The sequence below is a fragment of the Kogia breviceps genome, chromosome 5 (assembly GCF_026419965.1).
Source record: "Kogia breviceps isolate mKogBre1 chromosome 5, mKogBre1 haplotype 1, whole genome shotgun sequence".
Taxonomy (NCBI): Eukaryota; Metazoa; Chordata; class Mammalia; order Artiodactyla; family Physeteridae; genus Kogia; species Kogia breviceps.
Window position 1 is genome coordinate 41,459,129 of NC_081314.1, and position 13,704 is coordinate 41,472,832.

General features: G+C 36.4%; 1 protein-coding gene across 1 annotated transcript in view; it reads left to right on the top strand.

Moving 5' to 3' along the window:
• GMPS (guanine monophosphate synthase) overlaps nt 1-13,704 on the top strand; it is a 93,997-nt gene that overhangs the window by 49,227 nt on the left and 31,066 nt on the right. The window contains exons 4-7 of the mRNA XM_059063809.2: nt 48-145; nt 2,769-2,872; nt 11,566-11,759; nt 12,397-12,562. Coding sequence (XP_058919792.1) covers nt 48-145; nt 2,769-2,872; nt 11,566-11,759; nt 12,397-12,562 — 562 coding nt within the window. The remainder of the gene's footprint in view (nt 1-47; nt 146-2,768; nt 2,873-11,565; nt 11,760-12,396; nt 12,563-13,704) is intronic.

The window sequence follows — 13,704 nt, forward strand, 5'->3', positions numbered from 1 at the left end:
ATTTTCTTTTGATTTATATTAACATCAATTTATTTTCTCTTGAACAGATGATGAATAAGGTATTTGGAGGTACTGTGCACAAAAAAAGTGTTAGAGAAGATGGAGTCTTCAGTATTAGTGTGGATAACACATGCTCGTTATTCAGGTATTAAAGATATTTTTAGATCAATAAGAATGTTAGTAGATTAACTAACTTACAGCTGGGAATGTTATTCTTCAAAATTGGAGATTCTGTAATTCTTAGACAAAATTAAGTCCACAGTAGTGGGCAAAGATGTTAATTGTCATATTTGTCTTCCAGTTGAGTGTCAAGACAGCAGCAAATGCAGTGATGATAATTTAAAAGCCCCTGTGCAGTCTTGAACCCCTCTTTGGGACAGCATATTGTGATGCCAACATTTGTAGCTTTTCCTTTTCACTCTTACAGTAGCGTGTGATTCTAAACATTAGTATGACAGATGTGGCAAATGGATAATGTTTTAAACTGTCCTGCATTTGTATACCTCTTCCTCTACCATGTTTTTGCTCTGGGTACTTAGCAAGCTACCCATTGCTGGACTCATTACTAAATATGTGTTTTATTTCCCTCTTCCTCACTTTCTGTACTGTATCTGAGCATAACTATACTTGGTGTACTGTCTTTAATACAGTGAATGTATTAATTTATTGCTAGGTGATAATAGATTAGGTACAGCAGCTCTAATGTATTTGAAGATTGGTGAATGAGCTGTTCATTGGCTTTCTAGAATCATTTATCTTCTGCCTTACTAAAAAAAAGTAAGTGAAAGACCTGAAAGACCAGAAGACTTAAGTTTTAGTCACTTGCTTTCTTTTTTGGGGTTTTCCAATGTTTTGGATATAGCCCATTTAGGTGGACTATTGATAAAGTTACTCACTTACTTTTTTTTGAACTAAATTTCATATTTATTTAAAAATCACATTTCTCCCTAACTGCATTCAGTCTGTAAAACACTGGCTGATGTCAGTTAATGTGCACATGTTGTTTTTATTATCATTTCTTATAACTGTGCTAATTATTTTTATAGATTTGTTTATTAACATATTCTTACAGCCTCCATTGAGTTGTGCTTAAATTAATTCTTAATGAATAGTGTTCTCCAAATTGGACAGATCAGAAATTTTAAATGCAAGTTAAGAACTTTTATCCGAAATGGAGATTTCCCAGTTTTTACACAGAACTGGCTGTGGCTGGCTTTTCTTTAATACTAGAAAGAACAAAAATAAGTATATCTGTATTCAGGGATTCTTGTTTTCAAAGGGATATTAATAAAAAAAAGCCAGAGTTGCCCAAAATAATTTTATGAACTGAAGCTGCTCATTGCCAAAATACGTTTTTGAAATCCAGTGCTTGTTCTACTTTATAATGGAGAAGTGTTGCTTACATTGATCTGTGTCTCAAGTGACTACTCTTGAGAACTACTTCAGGAATCTTGCTGGTACAAGGTGATACTACAGGAGGCTTTAAATGTAAAGATCTGGTTAAGATTTAAAATTTTTCTGTCTTTACAGTTCTAAAATCCTGGTACTCAGTTACAACCTACACTAATCCTAAGTAATAGTGATGACAATAATAACAACTGCAAAACATCCTTTTGCTTTTAAAGTACTTTATCTTCTTGCTTATTTAAAATTTTTTATTTCTTAATATTATTTCATACCAAGTCCTTGTTCAGATTTTTTATAATGTAAAAAATATCTTTTTATGGTTGATTTGTTTGCATCAGGTCCAAAGAAAGTCCACACAATTGCATTTGATAAGTGTTACTTACATCTGTTTTAATCCATGCCATTAATTACTTCTGTCCTTAAGATAAATTCCAAAAGAGATATAATTTTGAAATTATTATCTTATAGCCTCTTGAAATTGTGTGTGTGTGGTGGTGGGGGGCGTTATATTACCAGCTTTATTTATTTATTTTTTACTTACAGACTTAGAGAACGAACTTACAGGTACTGGGGGTGGGGGGACAGGCTGGGGGTGGGGAGAGTCAGAGAGTGTGGGACTGACATGTACACCTGCTGTATTTAAAATGGATAACCAACAAGGACCTACTGCATAGGACAGGGAGCTCTGCTCAATATTATGTAACAACCTAATTGGGAAAAGAATTTGAAAAAGAATAGATACATGTATATGTATAACTGAATCACTTTGTTGTACACCTGAAACTAACACAACATTGTTAATCAACTATACTCCAACATAAAATTAAAAGTTAAAAAAAAATAACAACTTTATATATTGTTTCAGTTTTCAATTTCTATGGATTGTCTTTTTTGAAATTTATTATTATTTGCTTTATAATGGCAGAATAAGTTTAAATTCTAGCAGTGTTGCAGTGTTACATACTTTCTCTCTTTTCTTGATTTACACACAGAAGAAGCTAGTATTTCTAAAGCAAAAAACTACCATTTATAAGATGAATAAGTTCTAGGAATCTTATGTACAGCATGACTACAGTTAACAACACCGTATTGTATGTTTGAAAGTCGCTAAGAGAGTGGATCTTAAATGCTCTCACCACACACAAAAATGGTAACTGTGTGAGGTGGTAGATATGTTAACTAACTTTTACTGTAGTAATCATTTCAGAATATATATGTATATGAAATCATCACATTGTACACCTTAAACTTACATAATGTTATATATGTTATTTCTCAATAAAGCTAGAAAAAAATAAAGCAAAAGAATCCATTAATCATATCTAATAATTAAGCTATCTGTGTATTTTATTTTTTATTAGGGGCCTTCAGAAGGAAGAAATTGTTTTGCTTACCCATGGAGATAGTGTAGACAAAGTAGCTGATGGATTCAAGGTTGTGGCACGTTCTGGGAATATTGTGGCAGGTAAAAATTCTAAAACTTTTGCAGATTTAATTGTAAAAAATTTATCTGAGAAGCCTATAAGCATATGTTTCTGTATGAGGTACTGTTTTTGATGTTTATTTTTTAAAGATATTGTAAATGTCATAGGGTCAACCATTAATTTATGAAGGGTATTTAATATTAGAAGGATTATCTAGAAGTCACTTACTAGTTTGCTCTGAAATACTTTTAAAAATATTTATTCTAATATGTTTTTCAGACATAAAATACAGCTATTACAACTTAGGAAAAATTTGAGAACTATTTACCTCTCCAGCATGCTGTATTCATAATTTTCCTTTTTTTATGCTTTTCTTAGGTATATATAGGCATGTATCTTGGATGCTATAAAACACCAGACTAAGCATTCAGGGCATTTCTCTGAACCAGGGTTGGCAGACTATTACCTGTAGGTCAAATCCAGCCTGTAGCCTGTTTTTGTATGTTTAGGAACTAAGAATTACTTTTACATTATAAAAGGGTTATAATAAACAACAGGGGCTATATGTATGTGTCCCACCAAGCTTAAAGTTTATACTGTCTAACCCTTTGTAGGAAGTTTACCAACACATGCTCTAAACCATTTTTTGTTCTCTGGTTTTTTGAGGAAGAGGAGTTAATTTTCTGGCAGTTTGTGATTTTTTTTAACTTGCTTATTTGAATAATTGTAATGTAAATAATCACCGGTAATCCTGTTTATCTGCAAAAGAAAAAAGTGGGGTTATCAATAAAGTTCTTGTTTGATATGCTACACCTAAAAAGTTGGAAAAAAAATTCGTAATGGATAAATTGAATTGAGTATTCTACCTGTAGTTACTTAACAGGTTAATGTATTAGCATAGGAATTATCAGGAATGGTTTTTATATTGACAGGTTTTTATTTCGTATATGAGATCAGTCATGGTAGATGAGCTTATGTATTAATTCATTCAACAAATATCTGAGTACCCACATGTGCCAGGCACAGTTCTAGGTGCTAGTGAACAAAATGGAGAAAACCTCTGTTTAATGTTATAGTTGGTGAGGGCGGAGATGGGGGAGGGGTGGGACAGACAGAACACGGATAAATACAAAATAAGTCGGGTGTTGGACATGTTTAAATGCACTGAAAAAATAAATAGAAGAGTGTTGTGGAATGTGTGATTAGGACTGTTACTGTTTTAGATAGGGTATTCAGAGATGGAGATGGTGTTCCTATTAGATGATATTAGACATGGAGGAGGTAAGTGCTGACCCTTTTGGATATTTAGGGAAAGAGTAAATAGCAGTACAGAGTTCCTGGGATGGGACCTTGTTTAAGGAACAGCAAGGAAGCCACAAGGTTACAGCAGAGTAAGCATGGAGTGTGTGGTAGAAGATGAGGTCGGAGAGGTTGTTGGGAACCAGAACACCAGGACCTTAGAGACCATTGTGAAAATGTTGGCTTTACTCATAGTGAGGTGGAGTTTTGAACGAAGGAGAGAGAGGCACAATCTGATTTCAGGATTACCCTGGCTACAGTGAGGGTAGAGTAGAAGCAGAGACCAGCTAGAAATCTGTTGTAGTAATCAGGAAAGGAGACGGCGTAAGGAACCGGCTGGTAGAGGTAGAAGTGCTTAGGAGTGATTGGGTTCTCATATAGATCTTGTACATATTTTGTTAGATTTATACCAAAGTATTTCATTGGGGGGGGCGTGCTAATGTTAATTGTATTTTATTTTTAATTTAAATTCCACTTGTTCATTGCTGGTATATGGGAAAGCAATGAACTCTCGTGTGTTAACCTTGTATCTGGCAACTTCGTTGTAATCATTTATTAGTTCTATTTCCTTTGCTTGTCCTATGGTATTAGTTAGGACTTTTATTGTGATGTTGAAAAGCAGTGGTGAGAGGGAGCATCCTTACTTTGTTCCTGATCTTAGTGGGAAAGTTTTGAGTTTATCATGGTTAGGTATGATGTTAGCTGTAGGCTGTAGAAGATAGTCTTTATCAAATTGATGTCCCACTCTATTTCTAGTCTCCTGAGAGTTTTAATCATGAATGGGCATTTGGATCTATTTCATATGCTTTTTCTGCATCTATTGATATGATCATGTAATTTTTCTTCTTTAGCTTATTGATATTGCATTGAACCTGTAGGATTGCCTTGGGTAGTACAGTCCTTTTCACAATATTGACTCTTCCAATCCAAGAACATGGTATATCTCTGCATCTGTTTGTGTCATCTTTGATTTCTTTCATCAGTGTCTTATAGTTTTCAGAGTACAGGTCTTTTAACTCCTTAGGAAGGTTTATTCCTAGGTATTTTATTCTATTTGTTGCAGTGGTGAATGGAATTATTTCCTTAATTTCTCTTTCTGATCTTTTATTGTTAGTTTATAGGAATGCAGGATATTTCTGTGCATTAAGTTTGTATCCTGCAACTTTACCAGATTCATTCATTAACTCTACTAGTTTTCTGCTCACATCTTTAGGATTCTCTCCGTATAGTATGTCATCTGCAAACAGTGAGTTTTACTTTTTCTTTTCCAATTTGTATTCCTTTTATTTCTTTTTCTTCTCTGATTGCCATGGCTAGGACTTCCAAAACTATGTTGAGTAATAATGGTGAGAGTGGATATCCTTGTCTTGTTCCTGATTTTAGAGGAAATGCTTTCATTTTTTCACCATTGAGAATGATGTTTGCTGTGGGTTTGTCATATATGGCTTTTATTATGTTGAGGTAGGTTACCTCTATGCCCACTTTCTGGAGAGTTTTTATCATAAATGGGTGTTGAATTTTGTCAAAAGCTTTTTCTACATTTATTGAGATGATCATATGGTTTTTATTCTTCAATTTCTTAATATGGTGTATCACATTGATTGATTTGCATATATTGAAGAATCCTTGCATTCCTGGAATAAATCCCACTTGATCATGGTGTGTGATCCTTTTAATGTGTTGTTGGATTCTTTTTGCTAGTATTTTGTTGAGGATTTTTGCATCAGTATTCATCATTGATATTGGTCTGTAACTTTCTTTTTTTGTAGTATCTTTGTCTGGTTTTGGTATCAGGGTGATGGCGGCCTCATACAATGAGTTTGGGAGTGTTCCTTTCTCTGCAATTTTTTGGAAGAGTTTGAGAAGGATGGGTGTTAGCTCTTCTCTAAATGCTTGAGAGAATTCACCTGTGAAGCCATGTGGTCCTGGACTTCTATTTGCTGGAAGATTTTCAATCACAGTTTCAATTTCATTCCTTGTGATTGGTCTGTTCATATTTTCTATTTCTTCTTGGTTCAGTCTTTGAAGGTTATACCTTTCTAAGAATTTGTCCATTTCTTCCAGGTTGTCCATTTTATTGGCATGGAATTGCTTGTAGTAGTCTCTTAGGATGCTTTGTATTTCTGTGGTGGCTGTTGTAACTTCTTTTTCATTGCTAATTTTATTGATTTGAGTCCTCTCCCTCTTTTTCTTGATGAGTCTAGCCAATGGTTTATCAATTTTGTTTATCTTCTTAAAGAACCAGCTTTTAATTTTATTGATCTTGCTATTGTTTTCTTTGTTTCTATTTCATTTATTTATACTCTGATCTTTATGATTTCTTTCCTTCTACTAATTTTGGGTTTTGTTTGTTCCTCTTTCTCTAGTTCCTTTAGGTGTAAGGTTAGATTGTTTATTTGAGATTTTTCTTGTTTCTTGAGGTAGGATTGCTATAAACTTCCCTCATAGCACTACTTTTGCTGCATCCCATAGGTTTTGGATCATTGTGTTTTTGTTGTCACTTGTCTCTAGGTATTTTTTGATTTCCTCTTTGATTTCTTAAGTGATCTCTTGGTTATTTAGACTTATTGTTTAGCCTCCATGTGTTTGTGTTTTTTATTTTTTATTTTTCCCTGTAATTCATTTCTACTCTTATAGAGTTGTGGTTGGAAAAGATGTTGATATGATTTCAATTTTCTTAAATTTACCGAGGCTCAATTTGTGACCCAAGATGTGATCTATCCTGGAGAATATTCTATGTGCAAATGAGAAGAAAGTGTAATCTGCTGTTTTTGGATAGAATGTCCTATAAATATCAATTAACTTTATCTTCTCTGTTGTGTCATTTAAAGCTTGTGTTTCCTTATTAATTTTCTGTCTGGATGATATGTCCATTGGTGTAAGTGAGGTGTTAAAGTACCCCACTATTATTGTGTTACTGTGTATTTCTTCTTTTATAGCTGTTAGCAGTTACCTTACGTATTGGGGTGCTCCTATGTTGGGTGCATATATATTTATAATTGTTACATTATCTTGGATTGATGCACCTTGATCATCCTTCCTTGTCCCTTGCAACATTTTTTATTTTAAAGTCTGTTTTATGTGATACAAGTATTGCTACTCCTGCTTTCTTTTGATTTCCATTTGCATGGAGTATCTTTGCATCCCCTCACTTTCAGTCTATATGTGTCTGTAGGTCTGATGTGAGTCTCTTGTAGACAGTATATATGTGGGTCTTGCTCTTGTATCCATTCAGCGAGCCTGTGTCTTTTGGTTAGAGCATTTAATCCATTCACATTTAAGGTAATTATCTATATGTATGTTCCTATTAACATTTTCTTAATTGTTTCGGGTTTGTTTTTGTAGGTCTTTTTCTTCTCTTATGTTTCCCACTTAGAGAAGTTCCTTTAGCATTTGTTGTAGACCTGGTTTGGTGGTGCTGAATTCTCTTAGCTTTTGCTTGTCTGTAAAGCTTTTGATTTCTCTGTTGAATGTGAATGATATCCTTGCTGGCTAGAGTAACCTTTTTTTTTTTTTGGTGGTACGCGGGCTTCTCACTGTTATGGCCTCTCCCGTTGCGGAGCACAGGCTCCGGATGCACAGGCTCAGCGGCCACGGCTCACAGGCCCAGCCGCTCCGCAGCATGTGGGATCCTCCCGGACTGGGGCACAAACCCGCATACCCTGCATCGGCAGGCGGACTCAACCACTGCGCCACCAGGGAAGCCCTAGAGTAATCTTGATTGTAGGTTCTTCCCTTTCATCACTTTAAATATGTCCTGCCACTCCCTTCTGGCTTGAAGAGTTTCTGCTGAGAAATCAGCTGTTAACCTTATGGAAATTCCCTTATATGTTCTTTGTCATTTTTCCCTTGTTGCTTTCAATAATTTTTCTTTGTCTTTAAATTTTGTCAAATTGATTATGTGTCTTGGCGTGTTTCTCCTTGGGTTTATCCTGCCTGGGACTCTCTGCTCTTCCTGGATTTGGATGGCTATTTCCTTTCCCATGTTAGGGAAGTTTTCAACTATAATCTCTTCAAATATTTTCTTGGGTCCTTTCTCTCTCTGTTCTCTTTCTGGGATCCGTGTAATGTGAATGTTGTGGTTAATGTTGTCTCAGAGGTCTCTTAGGCTGTCTTCATTTCTTTTCATTCTTTTTTCTTTATTCTGTTCTGTGGCAGTGAATTCCACCATTCTGTCTTCCAGGTCACTTATCCCTTCTTCAACCTCAGTTATTCTGCTGTTGTTTCCTTCTAGTGTATTTTTCATATCAGTTATTGTATTGTTCATCTCTGTTTTTTTGTTCTTTAATTCTTTTAGGTGTTTGTTCTTTAATTCTTCTAGGTCTTAGTTAAAGGTCTTAGTTCTTGGATCTTCTCAATCTTTGCCTCCATTCTTTTTCCAAGGTCCTGTATCATCTTCACTATCATTATTCTGAATTCCTCTTCTGGAAGGTTGCCTGTCTCCATTTAGTTTTTCTGGGGTTTTATGTTGTTCCTTCATCTGGTACAAAGTCCTTTGCCTTTTCATCTTGTCTCTCTTTCTGTGAATGTGGTTTTCCTTCCACAGGCTGCAGAATTGTAGTTCTTCTGGCTTGTGCTGTCTGCCCTGTGGAGGATAAGGCTATGTAAGTGTCTTGTGTAAGCTTCCTGATGGGAGGGACTGGTGGTGGATAGAGCTCTGTGTTGCTCTGGTGGGCAGAGCTCAGTAAAACTTTAATCTGCTTGTCTGCTGATGAGTGGGGCTGGGTTCCCTCCCTGTTGGTTTTTTGGCCTGAGGTGACCCAGCACTGGAGCCTACCCGGTTCTTTGGTGGGGCTTATGGCAGACTCTGGAAGGACTCAAGCCAAGGAGTACTTCCCAGAACTTTTGTTGTCAGTGTCCTTGTCCCTATGGTGAGCCACAGCTACCCCCCACCTCTGCAGGAGACCCTCTAACACTAGTAGGTAGGTCTGGTTCAGTCTCCTATGGGTCACTGCTCCTTCCCCTGGGTCCTGACGCGCACACTACTTAGTGTGTGCCCTCCAAGAGTGGAGTCTCTTGTTTCCCCCAGTCCTGTCAAAGTCCTGCAGTCACGCTACCCTTCAAAGTCTGATTCTCTAGGAATTCCTCCTCCCATTGCCAGACCCCCAGATTGGGAAGCCTGACGTGGGGCTCAGAACCTTCACTCCAGTGGGTGGACTTCTGTGGTATAATTGTTCTCCAGTTTGCGAGTCACCCACCCTGCGGTTGTGGGGTTTGATTTTATTGTGATTGCTCCTCTCCTACTGTCTCATTGTGGCTTCTCCTTTTGTCTTTGCATGTGGGGTATCTTATTTGATGAGTTCCAGTGTCTTCCTGTCAATTATTGTTCAGCAGTTAGTTGTGATTCCAGTGCTCTTGCAAGAGGGAGTGAGTGCACGTCCTTCTACTCCGCCATCTTGAACCAATCTTCCTAAAGAACTTCTTTTAATATATCTTGTAAGGTAGTCTCCTGGCAATAAATGACCTCAATCTTTGTTCGTTTGACAAAGTTTTTTATTTTTCCTGCATTTTTGAAGGGTAATTTCTCAGGGCACAGAATTTTAGGTTGGTGGGTTTTTTTCTCCCAACTTTTTAAAGAATTAACTTTTCTAGCTTTACTGAGGTATAATTGACAAAATTGTAAAGTATTTAAAAGGTACAATGTGATGATTTGATATACATTGTGAAAGGATTTTTCCCCACCGAGTTAATTAACCCATCCATCACCTCACATACAGTTGATCCTTGAAAAACATGGTTTTGAACTGTGTGGGTCAACTTACATGTGGATTTTTTTCGCTAAATATGTCCTTCAGTAGTATGTGATCTGTGGTTGGTTGAAACTGTGGATGTGGAATTGCAGATCCAGAGGGCTGACTGTAAAGTTATATGCAGACTTTTGACTGCACAAAGGGTAGATAACCCTAAGCCTTTCATTGTTCAGGGGTCAACTGTATTTACTTTTTTTTGGTGAGAACATTTAATTTCTACTCTCTTAACACTGTATTGGATCACTGAAATTTACTATCAGCTATAGTCACATTAGATCCTTAGACCTTATTCATCTTAAACCCAAGAATTTGTACGCTTTAACCAACCTCTCCCTATTCCCCTCGTCCCCCAGTCCCTAGGTCACCACTTTTCTACTTTGCCACTTTTGATGGAGGTTGAATTTAATCTGTATATTACTTTGGTGAGAATTGACATTTTAATAGTAGTAATTCTTCTAATCCATGACCATGGAATATCTTTTTATTTGTTCCTTCCTCAGTTTCTTTCATCAAGGTCTAACAATGTTCAGTGTACAGATCTTTCACCTTTTTGGTTAAATTTATTCCTAAGTGTTTTATTCTTTTTGATTTGTTGATGGCAGTGTTTTCTTAGTTTCTCCTGCTGACAGTTTGTTGTTGGTACACACACAATTGATTTCTGTAGGTTGATTTTCTTTTCTGCAAGCTTGCTGAAATAATTTATTAGTTCTAACAGCACTTTGGTAGAATCTCTAGGGTTTCCTAGAGACAGTGTTGTGGCATCTGCAAATAGAGACAGTTTTACCTCTTTGTTTTCAATTTGGATGATTTTATTTCTTTTTTCTGGCCTGACTCATCTGGCTAGGATGTCCAATACTTTGTTGAATTCTTGTTTTGTTCCTGATCTTAGAGGAAAAGCTTTTCACCACTGAGTATGTTAATTGTGGACTTGTTGGATATGGCCTTTATTATGTTGAGGTACGTTCCTTCTCTACCCAGTTTGTTGAGAGTTTTTATCACGTATGATGTTGAATTTTATCTATTGCTTTTTCTGTATCTATTGAGATGACCATATTATTTTTATCCTTCATTTTGTTAGTGTATATCACACTGATTGTCAGATGTTGAAACCCTGGAATAATATCTCAGAGCCATAGATATGGGGTAGTACATGTCTATGTAAAACATCTAGCCTAACATCTGCTGCTCTATAGATGATAAAGTGTCAGAAACACATTAATCAAGTTAGTGAAGTTATATTTGGTTAATAGTACCCAAGAAAGAAACACTTAGAATATTCTGATAGGTTTAATATATGAGGATTTTCTAATATAGAAAATTGGTACCTGCACATTGCATGTGAAGGCATATGGGGCCAAGATCTAAAATCGAGTTATCACTACATTAAATAGACAAGACAATTGTAGTAACCTAGGTAGAGAAGTGAGGGTACTGTGAATTATCTCTGTAGGACTTATTTCAAGGTCATGTAGTTCATTAATTGCTGTATAAGGAAAGACCTTTATAAAGCTGCACCATGGCAATGTAGTTTTTATTTGTATTTTTTTTCCCCATAGCTAAAAATCCACTAATTTGTATGAGTTTCCACATTTATGGAGGAAGAAATTGTGAGGAATTACTGTGGGTTCTGGTTGAGTCTTTTCAATGGGAAAAATTTTTAATTTATGATTATTTTCTTTATAAAGGTATAGCAAATGAATCTAAAAAATTATATGGAGCCCAGTTCCACCCTGAAGTTGGCCTTACAGAAAATGGGAAAGTAATACTGAAAAATTTCCTCTTCGACATAGCTGGGTGCAGTGGGACCTTCACTGTGCAGAACAGAGAACTTGAGTGCATTCGGGAGATCAAAGAGAGAGTTGGCACATCAAAAGTTTTGGTAAGCAATTTACATCTGAAAGTCTATAAATTTATGTCAGTGATATTAGAACTCAGAGTTGGGTTACTCAGCATAGCCCTTAAATTTTGACTGGGTGATCATGTGGTTTTTTTTTTTTTTTTTTTTTTTTTTTTTGCGGTACGCGGGCCTCTCACCGCTGTGGCCTCTCCCGTTGCGGAGCACAGGCTCCGGACGCGCAGGCTCAGCGGCCACGGCTCACGGGCCCAGCTGCTCCGCGGCACGTGGGATCTTCCCGGACCGGGGCACGAACCCTCATCCCCTGCATCGGCAGGCGGACTCTCAACCACTGGGCCACCAAGGAAGCCCGATCATGTGCTTTTGAGTTGCACTGTTTCAGAGTGCTCGTTCAGTTACCGTACATACCTTTTGTACAGACAGTGGTTTTTTGTTTTTGTTTTGTTGTTTTGTTTTTTTTTTGGCTGTGCCGCACAGCTTGTGGGATTTTAGTTCCTCGACCAAGGATTGAACCTGGGTCCTTGGCAGTGAGCATGGAGTCCTTACCACTGGACTGCCAGGGAGTTCCCCAAACAGTGTTTTTAGGTGGTGATTTAAGCTGATAACTTTTATCTTCTTTTTCCTTATTCTACTCAGTTTGACTTTTCATTTCACCCTGTAGGTTTTGCTCAGTGGTGGAGTAGACTCAACAGTTTGTACAGCTTTGTTGAATCGTGCTTTGAACCAAGAGCAAGTCATTGCTGTGCACATTGATAATGGCTTTATGAGAAAACGGGAAAGTCAGTCTGTTGAAGAGGCCCTCAAAAAGCTTGGAATTCAAGTCAAAGGTATTTAATTCCAGAAAAGTTAATTTACATGTCAGAACTTGTTCAATCAGATCTAGTTTATGATTAAGTTAGCACACTGCCTTAACCAAGTACAGTTTTCCCACTAAGCTTATGGTTGAAAATGTTTTGTATTTTTACCTTTTAATTACTTTTGGTTCAAGAGGGGTCACAGTATAAATTTGGAATCTTGATTACTCCTAATGTTATATATAGATCAGTAAGTTACCATTTTCCAGCTACTATTCTGTTCTTTCTGTTCACCTTAGGCCTTAACTGCTTTTACATTTGTGGATATCTTTTATACTTAAAAAAAAACACGATATAAGCAATACCTATAGTGAAATTAAGTCAGTAGTTTAATGATATAAATACATATTATTGATTTAACTGGAATTGATGTCAAAAGGTTGAGTATAAGATGAAGAGTTGTAGTTAAACTTGAAGTAAAGATGAGTCTATTTCTTTCTCCTTTGGAAACATCACTAAAATAACAGTACAGGCATAAAACAAGTATAATGCCAGAAGGATGAGAAATAGGGAGGAGGTAATAGCAGTCTGATGGTTTCAACAAAATGTTGGAAAGTGAAAAGCAGATGGATTATGTAGATTTTGTCTGTTAAGCTAATGAAGCTTAAATTTCAGGACTGCTCATTAGCCAAGGCTTTTCCAAAATCTGGAGAAGGATCCTAGTAGTATCTTCTCATAGTTACAATTTTTATGCAATTTGCAAGTAAGATATTTTAATAATTTGCAGTTAATTTAGATTACTTTTTCTTTCCACTCTAACTTGCTCTCTTTTGGGTGGTTTTGTAGTGGCTGCAGGCATTTGGGGATTACACTAAGAAAACGTTGAGTTGGGGATACATTTAGTCTGGGTTTGGTGCTATATTTGTGATTTGCAGTGTTTCTGTGTATAGTTGATAGTTTGTTTTAGCCATGCTAGTATTTACTTGTGATTTAAAAAATGCCTGATTTGTTATTCTTTTTCTTGAAGTGGACCTCCAAATTGTTTAAGTTTCAGCTTCACAAAAACCTGCATCTGTCCTTGTTAGATGACATAGTAGAATGGAGGACTCCAAAACCTTGGGGTATGGGGTGAGGGAAGGAAGGCAACAAAACAGAAGACTTACGTGTAGGCTCAA